This window comes from Micropterus salmoides, unplaced genomic scaffold (assembly GCF_014851395.1).
Source record: "Micropterus salmoides isolate LMB-PRFRI ecotype aquatic unplaced genomic scaffold, ASM1485139v1 Ms_hic_scaffold_1, whole genome shotgun sequence".
NCBI lineage: Eukaryota > Metazoa > Chordata > Actinopteri > Centrarchiformes > Centrarchidae > Micropterus > Micropterus salmoides.
In genome coordinates, this window is record NW_024040040.1 from 46,439,074 (window position 1) to 46,454,294 (window position 15,221).

General features: G+C 39.0%; 1 protein-coding gene across 4 annotated transcripts in view; it reads left to right on the forward strand.

The window, feature by feature from the left end:
• The window catches only part of LOC119912138 (RNA-binding Raly-like protein), a 107,925-nt gene extending 104,972 nt beyond the window's left edge, over positions 1-2,953 (forward strand). For all 4 annotated transcript variants that reach the window (XM_038731188.1, XM_038731163.1, XM_038731171.1 and 1 more), the window contains exons 8-9: positions 327-365; positions 2,426-2,953. In XM_038731188.1, coding sequence (XP_038587116.1) covers positions 327-359 — 33 coding nt within the window. In that variant the 3' untranslated portion in view covers positions 360-365; positions 2,426-2,953. The remainder of the gene's footprint in view (positions 1-326; positions 366-2,425) is intronic.
• The last annotated feature ends 12,268 nt before the right edge of the window (positions 2,954-15,221 follow it).

The window sequence follows — 15,221 nt, forward strand, 5'->3', positions numbered from 1 at the left end:
AAGCTTTTGACCTCTCTATTATGCTATATTTAGCCATTAACCAGGTGAGCATAGGCGTGCTATCCTTGATGAAAGCTTGCTGCTCTCGCTAATAGAAGACATTATTTTTCAGAGACGTGGTGGAAGAGATTTATTTGTTTCCTCAAGGTCACATTGATCGCAGATGGTGATCATGTACCACAAAGACCGTTCGGCAGGTTGCCGTGGCTGTTCTCGTCGAGCGTGTATCAGCGATGACCTTTAGAAAAGATTCAATACAACCTATGTGCTCAGATTAAAATTCTACACTGTATCCTTGATTTGAGCTTCCTCTCTCTCCTTTTCAGATAGAGAACCATGTATCGGATATTGACAACTGAGACCAGGTAAGAGCTTTGGATATCTGCTTAATTCAAGTGTCCATTACAGCAGCTGTGAGGTTGTTCTACAAGATTGCTAAAGGTCCTGGAGGCTCTTGCAGCCAGTCCTCATTAAAGGCCTTACACCGGGTCCTCATTAAAAGCTGTAACCACTGAACTGTGCCTTGAGCATCTCTAAACATCCGTTAATCATCTCCTCAGTCATAAGCTCTTTGACATTTGGAAGACCAGCTCCACTGAAGGGCAGCTAATGCCGAATTCAACAGAGGGAGCAAAAATGGCATTCCAATGGGCCAGAACTGCCCATAAACAACATTCATCTAATTGAATTGTGTGGAAGGGGGTCTGAATGGCGAGGCCCAAGGTAAAGAGTTTCCTGCCTCTCGCATCTAAGGGTGTGGGTAATGATGCAGCCACATCATCAGTTGGCTCAGTGCTGGCTGGCTCCTCACAGCGGGGATGCTTAGCTGTGTTTATGAGTCGCAGATTGTTGATGTAACATTGAGTTAATCTCTGTTACAGTCTTCTTTTGCTTCTGCTTGGTGAGCAAAGGAAAATCCAATAAGTGACTGTCCATTAGAGACTGTAAAGCAGTGTTCATTTCGGCACCTGGTTTTGAGTAATAACAGTAGTCTTTTTGACAGAAATTTGGTCATTTGATTGTTAGTTTTCATCAGCAAAAAGAAAGACATTCTAGTCATGTTTTCACCAGTGACATTTAAGTCTTCATGCTTTTTTAATGATTATGGCTTTTAAGTTGTTTTTTTATATTGACGACACAGCCAAAAGTGAAGCCAGATACAAATCATACACATAAAATGTCACTCCTAGTGGTTACGGACCCATTCATTCCTAAACTCTGGCAGCTTAAAAGTAGCTGGTATTATTGCATGCAAATGCATCTTGATTGTTTAGAAGCTGGATTCACTTGCTTGTTTACTGAAATACTCTTCACTGTTGAGGTTTAGCTTGAACCAACAGTAAGACATTTCAGGAAATATGCTTATTCGCTTTTCGGTCGCGAGTTAGATTATAAAATCAATATCACTGTCAAGTCTGTAACTAAATACTGTATGAAGTTAGAGCCAGTAGATAGTTAGCTTAGCTTAGCTTAGCTTAGCATAAAGACTAGAAACAGGGAGAAACAGCTACCTTGATTCTGTGCAAAGGTGAGAAAATCTGTTTACTAGCAAAGCTCACTAAAAACACATCATGTTTAATCTGTAAAAAGCCAATAAGCGTATTTCCCAAAATGTCAAATTGTTTTTGCTAAAAAATGCTAAACTCCGGGAGCAAACCAGAAGAAGATTTAAGTGGTTGACAGCACTTCAGCACTTACCAATAACCTATAAACACTGAAGATAGCCGACTTGAAGTATTGACCTGTTGCACTAATCAGATTAGTTATTGTTGAGTGAGGCTGATAATAAAATGAATGAGGCTTATAATAAAACCAGTGATTCTTTCTTCTTTAATGCTACAGTTTGTTTTTATTCACTTACTCAAATTGGAATAATCTTTTAAAATGAATACCGCTATGAAAAAAAATGTACTGTACGAACTAGCAAAAATGTTCATAGCTAATGCCGCACATCTGTCCATCTGTCCATCCGGGCATCTGATGTCCCAGTTCAATCCACCTCTTAAGAGACCACATGTTACACTGCAGTTTTCCATTTCCTCTCCATATGTCTGCCGTTTTAAAAATTCTATCAGTAGAGGATTCACAAAACCTCCTCACAGCACATACATTTAAAAACCTAAAAATCCCACTTGAGGTTGTTGTGGACATGTGAATGTTTTGCTTGCGGGCCTACCAAGGATAGAAAATCACTGTGAGAAGAACCTCAATAAGTCATGTCCAGAAGGATTAGGGAGGCAGCTCCAGCTACCAGCAAATATTTCTGCACTTCCCAAGATATTTCTGAGGCCATTCAAAACACACAAGCTTTAAAACTCAGCCTAATCCTCGTCAGATTTACAGCATTATAAATAGCCACCATATTTGAGGAGGAGACAACAGTCCTATAATGTGTTTTCATCAGTTTTCTCCTTTATCACTTCAGGATGAGGCAGCAGAAATCCCGAGTCACTGGTATTAGAATTCATCATCACCTTGGAGAGACAGAATATGGTTCTCTGAAGGATCAAGACACCCATTCTGGACTGTAAGTTGCGTTCAAGAGCTGCTGAATTACATTTAGATGCCCAACTGTGCAGCGCAAACCAAATGTGATGCGCTCTCTAAAGAAAATGTATCCAAGACCTATTTTAATGCATTGGCCTGAGTTTTCATCATTGGTTTCTCTGTGCAATTTATATTTCATTGCAAGAGGCTGACAGTATCATGCGCTACTCCTGTTCCTGAAAAAAATAAAACGGAAAAGGAAGTAAATGAATGTTTTTTTATTCTGATTTATAAATTAAATTACGTGAAAAGAAGGGAACATGTTGTTGATGATCAAATTGTTGCTGCTTTTTATGAAATGTGTTTGCGCTGTTTTTCAATGAATTTATGTTTTTGCTCAAACATCAAATGAATAAATGACACTCAGCAAAACCATGCGACAGCAGTATGGTTTTCAGAAAATGAATGAAACATCGGTGCTGTCTGGTTTGGATTTGACTCATACATAAGCCAATAGCTGTGAGCATAACTTTATCCAGCTTTATCCATTTATCACACACATGCCCTGTGGGGCTGTTCCATCATATATTCCTACTCCTGCCAAGTTTCAGAAGCAGAAAGAGCTTCCTGTGGTAGAGAGCCAACACTGGCACAGGCCTCCTGCCAGGGAGCAGTGCCCCAACGTCTGAATGCGCTGCTCCCTGCTCAGCTTGTGCATCCCAACATGGACTGCTGCTGTTCAGGAGCCAACGCCCTTTCTCCTTCTCCTCTTCTACATCCCTCTGCATCCTGCATCGATTCTGTCTTATGCAGGCAAGGGAGCAAGGCAAGTTTTTTTGGAAACAGTGGAAGTTGTATGTTATGTATTGAGAGGCTTTGATTTTATCTAAGTGTGTGATCCAGATCGCTTACATTTCTGAATAAATATGGAAAAATCTAAGGTGACACAATGTCCAGTACTGCCTTAAAACAAGCAAAGTAAGTGGTGAGACAATACAAACAGTATTCCATTAATCATTTAATAAAATGCCAATTAAAGTGAAGTATAAACTGTGGTCAGACACAAAGCAGAGCATCCCAGCATTAGATGATTGCACTCATTTGGTGCAGTGTACTAACATGATGTACATGATTGCTACAAGTTCAGATTAGTCTGTTATATTGCCGCCATATGGAGCTGCTAACATTCAGAAAATTTAAATGCAGCTTGAGCTTCTGCTGAGTGATTTATTATTAACCTCATTTTAAATAAATTGCCGCAAAGTGAATTGTGTCTGGATATCAGCGTGTTCTACTGTTAATTATTCACATAATGTTTGCCCATTTTCCCCAGTGTGCAAAACAAACAAATTTACCCCAAACAAGGATGTGACATAGGCATGTTTGTTGTCTCAAGCTTTAAGTTTTACTTTAAAGCCATTCTCAGAAGGAGGTAGGTGTGGGGATCTACAGCTGTTATGCAGCAAGTGTGTCAGCTGATTGGTCAGTAGCATCAATTAGGCTGATGATGTGTATTAGCCAACATTATGCCAACAACTTATGTCCTTTTTAAAAAAGCTTTTTGACCACTATTTAAACAGGTTTAATAGTGCTGATGTAAGTCATAATTCTGAGCAATCAGCTGACACACCTGGTATTAGCTGCAGTTGCTAACACTGCTAAAGGTGCAGTCAGACAGGATTTCACCAGACAATATTCACTCACACTGTATGGTGAAAAGCAAGTGAGAGAAAATAGCATAAACAAGGTTGTAAGCATAAACTGCGGGAGCTAGCAAACAGCTTCTTATCAAACGCTTTAATTTCATTGCCCTCGTTCAAGGTACAAGTTAGATTTATTTATCATTTTACACCACAGGGTTATCCTTGCACTCACTGCAGCCAAGGGACATCTCTACTTCTCCGCTGCTTGTGTAACTGCATTGGGCAGTGATATAAACAGTCAATATTTCTTGAATGAGAGGCCTGGCTGGACGCTGGAGAGACTCGCTGTTTCAGTGTCAAATTTCAATCAGACTGAAGCATGAACGTCCAGTTGTGAGCGTGTCATAACTCCTCCCGAGGATGTTTTCTTTTAAAAGTAGAAGTGACCGCATGACAGCAAACAGGCCTCTTGTCATTGGAATAACTTTATTCTTTACTTACTGAATAGCATTAGAAATCCTGAATTTATGAAATAGTTTACTCATTTGATTCAGTGCTGTTGGTAGTTAAATAGGTTGTTTCACCCAAATTAAACAAAAGAAAAAACATTTCCTGAAGCCTAGTGGTGTCTAGTCAAGCAAGGAATTGTGGTTTTATTTGCACAGGCTTTGGGATATCAGCCCCTGAGACTTGTAGCCTCCCCAGGGCAATCAAGGTAAACGAGATGCGCACTCGAAGCATAAAAAATGGGATTTGAAAAAATCATTTCAGAAACAATATCCAATTTACTCTGGGAAATCCACACATGCCTCTGCCGACAGTTTTAACTATTCTATTTGAAGATGGTTTTATAGTTTAATATTTGTAATTGTTTAAAGTTTTGAACACCATAAATGAAAATCTGTTCACTGGTATTATATCTTATTAGCACAAAACCTGGGCAGATAAAACCAAATCACCAGGGGTAAGTAAGAAATTATTACTGTTGTGATTTGGCTGAACAGACCTTTTAAACAGAGATTTAATTCAATGTGAAGGAATGGTCACCTTGCACAATTTCATGAACACAAGTGTCAACCCTGGCAGTGATGGCTGAAAAAAAGACATAAAATAAAACATCTGTCCTGCAGCTCATTGAAAATAAGTGTCTGGTGAATGACAATAATGTGTAATATTTAGCACTATTTTTGTATCCAAAAACATGTCTAAGGAAAATGGCTCTGCTACATGTTAATCTTTTTTGCTGGTAACCTGTTAATCAATGCACAGTATGGTGATGTGTCAAAAAAATTGCAAAAATACTATAAAAAAACATAAACAATTGCTTTTAACTGTTGTACTTTATCTGGGTCACTTTTAGACATTTCTGGCTCAGTAACCACTTTTATTTTTCCCTGTAAATAGTCCTTATCATGTTTATTTCAAATATCAATAGACTAAAGGAGACTAAATTTTTATTAAGTTTAAAATAATGCTGAAACAATATACTGACAGTTTGTTGGAATCGTTGCAGGTTTTAACCAGGATCGTGGGGCTTGTAGAGATGTGACAACTGTTGTATAGAAATGTACATTTTTTTGTAAAGATATTTTTATCAAAAGGCATGTTTACTGTAACTTTGTATTTTCAGTTCCTGTACAAAAAAAATGGTCTATATTCCAACTGTTGTAAGGCTAGAAAACTCATCGTCATTGTAGATAACTATTTGTGTTCTTATAAGTCAATAAAATGTTTGTGTCATATATTTAACTAGTCAAATGTTTCAATGATCAACACTTTATTTTACAAATAAATATGAACTGAAGGACAAAGAAACCTTTTGGCTTTATTGTAAAGTGCTATACATAAATACAGACGTGATAATTACTAAGGTGGTTTACAGAGGTATTTGGTGCGTCATTTAGTTGTGCCACTTAAAAATCCATTCATTACCATACCATCTTCCTTCAGTGCAGACTACTCATTTAATCATGATTTATTTAGTTGATTACGCAGCGCTTGTGCCACAGTTGCCATCAAAATGACACTTTAGCAATTTGCACTGCACAGTGTTTGAATACATGTCAAATTAATGTCAGTCAACAGACAACTGGACACCGTAATGGCAGCTTGTCATCTTGTATTTCACTAATGACACCAGTCTCGCTGGCTGCCAGCGGATATCACTATAACTAATACAATCTGACCATAGCAACATGTCCGCCCCTGGCAGGTCATTTTATACTTGACTAATAACTGTAGATGATTATGAGAATATACCAACCCAATCAAAACATTCATTTCTGATCCAAAGTTCTTGTTTAAGTTCAGAACTGGATGTGAATATGTTTAGTTTCCTGTTCTCCTGTGTATTAAAGTGAGCATAAATACTTAGTATTGGTATCAACCTGTCCAGGCACTGTGGATGAAAACTAGCGTCTTGGCTAAATCTAACACATTTACATTACATTTATTTATTGACTTAATATGTGTTGTCCCTCCATGTTTAAAGCAATAAAATAAATAAAGGGAATTTTGATCCACATTAACCAGAACAATATTTTACACTCTTCTTGAACCAGTCTATATGGGAAAATTGTCCCGGTATTGACGGCTAAAATTCATGTTGGCATTAGTAGTTTGTATTAGGTAAGTATGTAAAGATCAGTACAGTGTAAAAAGTGAGAATTTATTAAATAAAACTAGCCTTTTCTTTTTTTCTTGTGCTTACGCGGAAGCTTCATGAACACAATTCAGAGAAGCAATCAGTGATCTGCAGCTACTCAGGAATATATATGAGCCTGATTTGTGTATGTATTAAGTCCTTGAGCTTTAGGATTACAGTCCCATGTTGAGAAAGTGTTTATTCAGTCTCTTCTTGAAGGCTTGAACTCTACTTGATGTAATGTCACAGAAAACAGCAGGGGGAAGGCTGTTCCATGTTGTTACAGCAGAATGGAGAAAGCTCCTGTCAAGGCATTTGGTGTCTGGGGAGTGACAAGGCATGGCTTGTTGGTAACCTCTGAGTAGTTCGACCAGGGACGTGAACTGAGGGTAGAAGTGCTTTCATTTCTGCTGGATAGTTGGAAGTGTGCAACTTGAAAAGACGGCTCACTTTTGGATGGCATAATCTTTTAGTGACCTCATCCACCTCATCCTCCAATGATCTTTAGTTCCTTTTCCTGGATGATATCTGGCTGGGCAGGATGACCTGGGTTCTGTAGACATTGGCTCTGGATCAATCTTGTTGGTCAACTTCCACAGAGCTCCAAGATGTTATCCAGGCACATTTGCAGATTTTTGCAAGGGTTTTCTGTCATTGCGTAGTGAATTTCCATCTACTCTCTGAATTTGATTTTAGTGCTCCCAAAGAAGAGAGGTAGATTTTACTTTCTTGACAGGACCATTTCCTTACACTTCCTGGACTCGAACGTGACATTCCAGGCATCAGCCCACTTTTCAGGTCTTTTGTTTAAGTTTGTCACCACCCATTTTGCAATGTTATGGGTGCAAAGATGGTGGAGTCAACATGTTGTTCCCACATTGTTCCACAACATCATCTATGAAGATGGAGAATACTAATGAGCCAAGAGCAGATCCCTGAGGTACTGATGCATTGATGGGACATCCATGCATGATGATGATGAAGACTGACCTGAGAGCACAACTCTGATTGATCTTCCTTTAAGGTAATTCAGGAGCCATATATGTAGTCTTCCAGTTGACGTGAGCTTTACACAAAGGCCATTGTGCCAAACCTGGTCGAATGCAACCTTTATATCTAGCACAAGAATGCACACTTCACTGCCTCTATCAAGGATGTTGCTCTACACCTGGGACAAAACTGAGAAGGTCAACTGTGCAGTAATTTATTCCAACCAAATTGTTTATCAGAGGTATCCTGTAGTTGTTTTAGAACAATGGATTCCATCACTTTACTGATGACAGTAAGCAGTAATATGGGACAGTACTTTGATGAATCTGATTTTGAGTCCCTTTTATGGATTGGGGTCAATACAACATGTTCTCACTCCCAACTCGTCACATATGGACTATAGACTATATATAAGGAGTGGACGTAGTCATGGTGACGCCACCCATTTTGAAGCCTCGAGTTTGGCCAATAGGGTAGCAACATGTTGAGTTTTTGCAGCCAGCGGCGCTGGACGTGACCATATTTGGACGAGACGGTGGAGCTAACGTCTGTGTGTGGCGCTAGCTAGTTTGCTTAGCTAGGTGCATCTGTAATTCACATAAACTGTCATTTTTACAGGGCTGACAATTTTGTCTAGCAAGCTTAGCGTCTCAACAGAGAAAGTGAACAGCCAACTTCTAATAAGCTTTTTCAATAGCTCTGGTTAAATTTACACAGTGCTGTGGGTACGAGTCAGTCTAGCCTTGACAAGTCGTTATGGTAATGACTTGTCAATCATAGATAATCCCGCCCTGTAGCATACTCTGCTTTATGGTCTATTTTCCTCCCCAATGGGACCGTAATTTACTAAATGAACATCATGTTGTGTTGAAGAAGACATGAAACTATTATTTCTAATGGAACTGGACTTCTTTTTGCAAAAGAGTCACCCCCTGCTGGCCATTCGATAGAATGCAGGTTTAAGTGACTTCCGCGTTCGCATCAGGTCTCAGTTCGGAAGCTTCCCGCTTGATATGGACGCATGGCCAAGACCCATTGGCATCAGTTTGTAATGCATATCCCCATAGAATCATAGTTCAACACAGTGAGGGAAACACTGTAACGTCCGTTTTGGACTGTAAAGGTTTAACAGAAAGGCCAGAGTAAGCGGGTGGATTGAGGGCCAGAAAGGGAGCTACCAGGAGACTGGTGTTTGTTTTCTGTGTGAAGCAAAAAGTCAACATTTAATACTTTTATTTAATTTACATAAATTGTGTGAGTTGCACAAGTAACGTTACTTAACTTACATGTTAACTGACATACGCAGTTATTTTAACTCAAACCATGATGTATTCCTAAACCTAACCAAGTACCTTTGGTGCCTACTTTTTTTTTTTTTTTTTTTGAGCCTCAACACATAGCCACATGTATATTATAAAAATATAATATGCAGAATCGTTTACCATTCAGCAAGAACAAGTATGCAGTTTAATATACATAAGATTAAAAAAGTAATGTTTTCCCATTGTAATCAAAACATCCAACATTATGTAATGCCCTTAAAAAATGAATTGGAGTTTTCTTAACCTTTTATTTCAAAGACTAATCTAGCTGGAAATATTGAAGTGTATAAAAAGTATCTGTTTGGCTGCAGTTCACCATGAACCCAGTGTGACAGTCGTTTGTAGACTCATGTACCTGGGTTGGTGCAGGGACTGTAGTTTAAGCTAAACCTTTGTTGTTTTATGTTGTTCTCAAATACCTTTTGTATGGCTCTATGTTTATAGTCATGACCTGAGGAAGAAATAAGGTCAGTCAGCAGGGTCATATCACTGACAAGAAGAAAAGAGCAACAACACCAGCGGCCGTGGTTCACAAAGAGCCTGTCAGTCTCATAAGGAGTCCAAAGGACTATGAAGAGCTTCCAAAATAAACACAGGGTACCAAGGAACTGATTAAATAAGCCTAGCTCATGGTTGAAGTATACACAGTGAAGATGGCCTGAAGACAGACTTTTAAGATTATAAAGGAACTCTTCTTACTCTCAGAAGGAGCACAATGGCTTAACAAATATTCTTATTCAACCACTCAGTGGCTTCACTAATGACCAGAAGAAGACGGAGCACTCACCCAGGGGTCCATTCAGGACAAAATAGAATAATATTTGGTGCCTACTTTAACAACGTGCCATTTCAAAATGGCGATGTTTCACAGCGTTAACCCTTTTTTTTTGAAAGTCTAACCAGACATTGCATATTTATTGTTGCTTACCATTGCTAACTTGAGCCCTAAATGCTAAAGGGGTACCCAGGGCGTTAAAAAGCGATGCAATGTGTGACGAGTTGGGAGTGAGAATATGTTGGTCACTCTGGCAGTTGTCCATTGCTCAGGGAACATGCCACAAGCAAAAAGGAAGAGATGATTGAGGGGGCTGGCCAGTTCTTCAGTCCACTCTTTGAGAACACTTGATGGAATTTCATTAGGCACCGATGCCTTTGCTGGATGAAGTTGTTCCTAACGTCTTTTGGTTTAAAGTGAACACTGCCAATAAGAAATGACTGTAATGGACAAGAGTGATGTGGTTTTGCGTGTGGTTTATTTCACGTGAAATTTCAGTTTTTCTTGTTTTCTCTGTGCTTCTCTCATTAATTTGAAGTGGGCGAAGCTCCAGTGACATACTTCTTTGCACGAAGCAAGTAACATAACATTTGAATCTGACTCTTTAAGTGTTTTAAATATACAATAGTATACGTATAGAATTTAAGTGTTATCAAATCTTAACATAAATAATACCTTTTTTTTACTTATGATATTTAGTCATGAATGTTATAATGAAAAGTTTTCAGAAGCTTTAAGGTAAATAAACAATTTTAAAATGATACAAAAAAAATGGATTATCTGAAAAATGCTAAAAACTGAAAACTGGGATGTTTCTATTTCTTAGCTCATGCAGACATTCCACTAAGATTTGTAATCATGTTTTTCACTTGGCAGTCAGTCCAGTAGCTATTGCTGAAAATGAGAATGGTGTAAATACTGTATGTCAATGGTGAAAATATATCAAATCACAGATTTATCATTCCTTGACACACAGCCCTCGTGAAAACCTATTCACATGTTTTTGACCAACATTAAAAAAACATTGACACAAAACCTCTTGACATGCGTAGTAAAACAAGGTGAGATAAGGTCAGAGTTCAGGATCAGCTCCAACACAGGTGCTACTAGAGCTGCTGGGTAATCACTGTCATGTTCAAGGACGTTTAAGCAGGACATATGGGATTTGCACTTGTGTCCTTTGGTCAAGCAGTAGTCTCCAAACTCATTACATTCGCCCTCAGTCAGGTTAACAAACAGCCCTGTTCTACGGCTCACTTGGGACCACACAACGTGATTTAAAGGCTGATTATGGATTATGACCCTGATTTGGCATTGTTTTATGGAGAGTCTGCACTTACGTGCAAAACTCAGCAGAGCAGCATGGACAATTGGCTAAAATTGTTCTGCAGTTTAGGCTGGTAACAAGCAGAAATCACCATTCTGCAAGTCAGTTCAATGTGTGATTCACAGCCTTTTCACAGTTGGATAGGTTACTCCTGAAAATCATTTCTTCACAACATTCTGTCCATGTCCACTCCTCTGATCTCAAGGGCATCTTTGTAAAAATAACACGTGCAGTTCTTTAAAAAAAAAAAACTTGATTCATGCTGGATATTTCAAAACATACAGTGTTTTGCAGAGGATTTAAGACATGAAAACAACAGCTGCTGAAATAAACAACAATTATTAAAAGACAGAAAGCCAAAAGCAACAAAAAGTCCCCAACATTAAATCAAATCCTTTCATAAATGAGTGTTTGTAGTAAAAACAAAGGTAATGGTAACCAATCTGAGCTCTGCAGGGTGTCTGTGTGTGTGTGTTAGTAGAGATGTCCTCTCCATGTAAGACTACAACATTAATGTCCTTGAAAGGTTTCAGTGTGTCACTTCCACTCGGTTAGCGACTCTGTAAAGGTAGCTGGGTACCAACAGATGCCCAATTTAAAGCCCCCCATTTATCCACAGTAAAAGGTAATGCGGTGAGGTTAATGAGAGCCAACTGCAATGCCACACACAATTAGCTCTCTGTAGTAAGTCCACAACACCAGTGGCTGGCATGATTGCACACAGCTGTTCCCATTTAACCTATATATGAGAAAGCTTTTCACCGCTGCTTAATGCACTGGAGTTTATTCATTCATACAGAAATTACTTCTGAAGATATTCAGCCGTGATAGTGAGCCTAAGGATGAAAACGACTACGGGATTTTAATTCCACTGGAGCTGTTAAGCTTCTGCAATATTGAATTTTTCACTTTCACAGGTGTGGAAATGAAAAATAGATTAAAAACACTGGTGGTGTTGCTGCTGCTGGCCAGTCGGTCACTCTGGAAATGTTTGTGTATATTTTTAATTTAAACAGATTTATTACTCAGTCTGGCCCACAGACACATCAACTTGTGTGTGTTTAAGGCCACTGACAGAGTCATTTCAGTCATTTGTGCTTGTCTCTCTCCATTTGGGAAATAAATCATGTTATTACTTCATTTTCAAGCTCATTGTTGGCGCATTGTTGCATATAGATTTACATCTTTGAATTATCTCAACAATGGCTACCACATGGATTACTGTGACGGAAAATAAACTTCATTTGCAGCCAGGCCAAATTTACAACATGTTTATAAGGAGCATTTGGGTGTTAACTCGTGTGCCATCTTACACGTATATTCAAATATTAATCTCTAAATATGTATTCTCAGTTAAAGTTGAAATAATATATGTACATTATAAAAACATCCTAATACTTTATTCGGTTTCAAGCTGGAGAGCATTTGCTTTATTGCAAATATTCATTTCCCCAGCTCACTGCACAAATCTTAATTAACATTTATATTATATTAGCTCAGGGGGGCATGATGAGCATATTTTCCTCGTCTGATTTGAAAAATATTTAAATGAATCTGCATGTGTAATGTCAACAATCTGAACGTTAACCTGCAAAAGCAGAAAGAAGGGTGAAGATTTTCATCTCTGCAGAGGCTTTAATGAAATCAGTAGAATTTACGACAGCAGTGAAGGATGAGGTGTTGCAATGCCATTAAGCTCGGTTAGAGGCTAGCAGGCTGATATTAGCCTTCAGCGCCTCATGGTGGATAATATCAGCCTTTTTGGACAGTGTGAAATATATAGTTTACCGGTATCTTAGTTGATTTATCAGTGTCCAATTACAAAGTCAAATAGTTGTAACAATTATTCTAACCTTACATGAACATTTACAGTATGTATATACGGTGCTTTGATTTGGAATGAAAGCATTTAGATGGTGGAGCACATCTTCCACAAATTGTTTTATTGTCAGTGCAATTTTATGCCTATTGGATGATAATATATTGATTTAGGAGCGGGGAAGAACAATCAGTCCTCCTGTCCCCGAGCAGCGAAAGTCATCAGGTTCTTGAGATGACATCCATCATTGGGTAATTTAAGATTGAAAACATGTCACTGTGATGTATAGCAAAGGTGGAGCTGAGAGCAGGTTGCGTCATGAAGGTTGATTCAGTTAACTCTCAGTCAGAAATAGACATGCTGTATTTGTGGTTTGGATTTGCAGTTTCAGCAGAAATGAAACGCAAGAACTGAAAAGACAAGATGAAAACCTAAAAGTCTATTGATCCTTGTGCAGAAATTGGAAGAGCGGAAGTGGCATCACTTTAAGAAAATAGAATACAATCACAGGAATAGAATATAAAGTAGTAGTAGTAGTGTAAAGGTAAGGTTTGGTTAGGTTTAGGAAAAGATAATGGTATGGTATTGCTGGATAAAAGTACGATTTCTGACCCACCCGTCCACCCCAACCACACCCTTACTCTGACTTTTCTGTTATTTATACTAGCCCTACTTTTAGCGTTCAACATTGGTGCTAAAGAGGTACCCAGTGCGTTGAACATTGACGCTAAAGGGCTGGCCAATACGTTAAAAACAGACGTGAAGGCGTACTGACTAAGCGTCCAAATGTGACTGCTTGGGAGTGAGAACGGGTTGTGATTATGGCTACCCAAATCTACATTTACATCTACTTATTTAGCTGATGCTTTTTTACAAAGCGACTTACAATTGCTATATACATCAGTGGTCTCAAGCCCCAGGAACAACCCCATATCTAAGTCCAATATTCACTCTTCCTTTAGCACTGTGTTGCTAACGCTCCAGTGTCTTCACCAGCTAGTTGCGAACTTTGTCTGTTTGTCCAAGGAAGGTTAAAGTCAATAGCAACTGGACTTGGTTGAAGATACTTGAAGACGTTTCGGCCATCGTCCGACAGACTTCTTCAGTTCTATCTGACTGGTAGGGGAACTCGACTGTTTAACCTCTGTGTGGTCGTTTGTCAAGACGATTGATATCGCTGGTTCATTAGTGCTCCTGGCTGTTGTAATAACAGCCGTTATGGTTGTTGGAGTTACCCAAGGCCAAGTTTGTCTGTCTGCCATTCTGTGCTGGACAGGTGGCATACGATAGGTTTACAGAGCTTTTTCACTGAAAAACAAAGTTGATGAGAGCGGTGAGAGAGAACCAGAACAATGATGTTGCATAGTGCAGCTTTAAACATAGCAGAATTAGAATATGTTACTGTATCTATGTTTACAGTACAACATAGTGGAATTATCATTAAAATGCAACACAGAATGTAAAACTAAAGAACTAAAAGAGGAGAAACTTAAATAAAAGGACAAACAATTAGTACAAAAAGTGGAAAGAGGATGAAACACATCTCCCCATGCAGTGGAAGATCTGACTGCTGGAAACAAGAAGGGAGTAATCCTCATTACCTATGCAGCTGTGTGGGCTGAGTTATCCCTTCAGTTCTGCACTAATTGCTCTGAATCAATAAAACTGTATAATCCAAAGAAAAAGTTCTCAGTCACATTCAGGGCATCATGACCTTGGGAGCCCCTTACGTGCGAGAGACATGTGCATTTATCTGTGTTTTATGCTTTCTAGAAGCAAAAACGCTAAAAATCACTGATTTGAGGGTGAGAGAGAGAGAAAGAGGGGGTGAGACAGGCAGGCAGACAGAGAGAGAAAAAAGGAGAGGATACATTTGAGTGATATCTTTTGAAGCAGTGGGGTTTTGCTACATGCCTCAAGGTGTCACTTCATAATTGAATCCCCTCCTTTGTACTGCGGTGAAGCCGAGGAGGCTCGAGGACAGCCCGAGGACGGCGACGTGAACACCTCCAGGGCCCGCAGGCCACCGTTTCCACCGCTGATAACACTGGAAATGAGCAGTATCACCACCTGATAACTCTCCATGGAGACAGTGTCCTAATGAAAAAAAAGCTATTATGCATCTCAATGGGGAAATGACAACAAAGCACAGAGAATTGTCACATTATAATTATGAGCAGTGAATGGGTAGAAGAGGAACCCTTCATGTTTCAT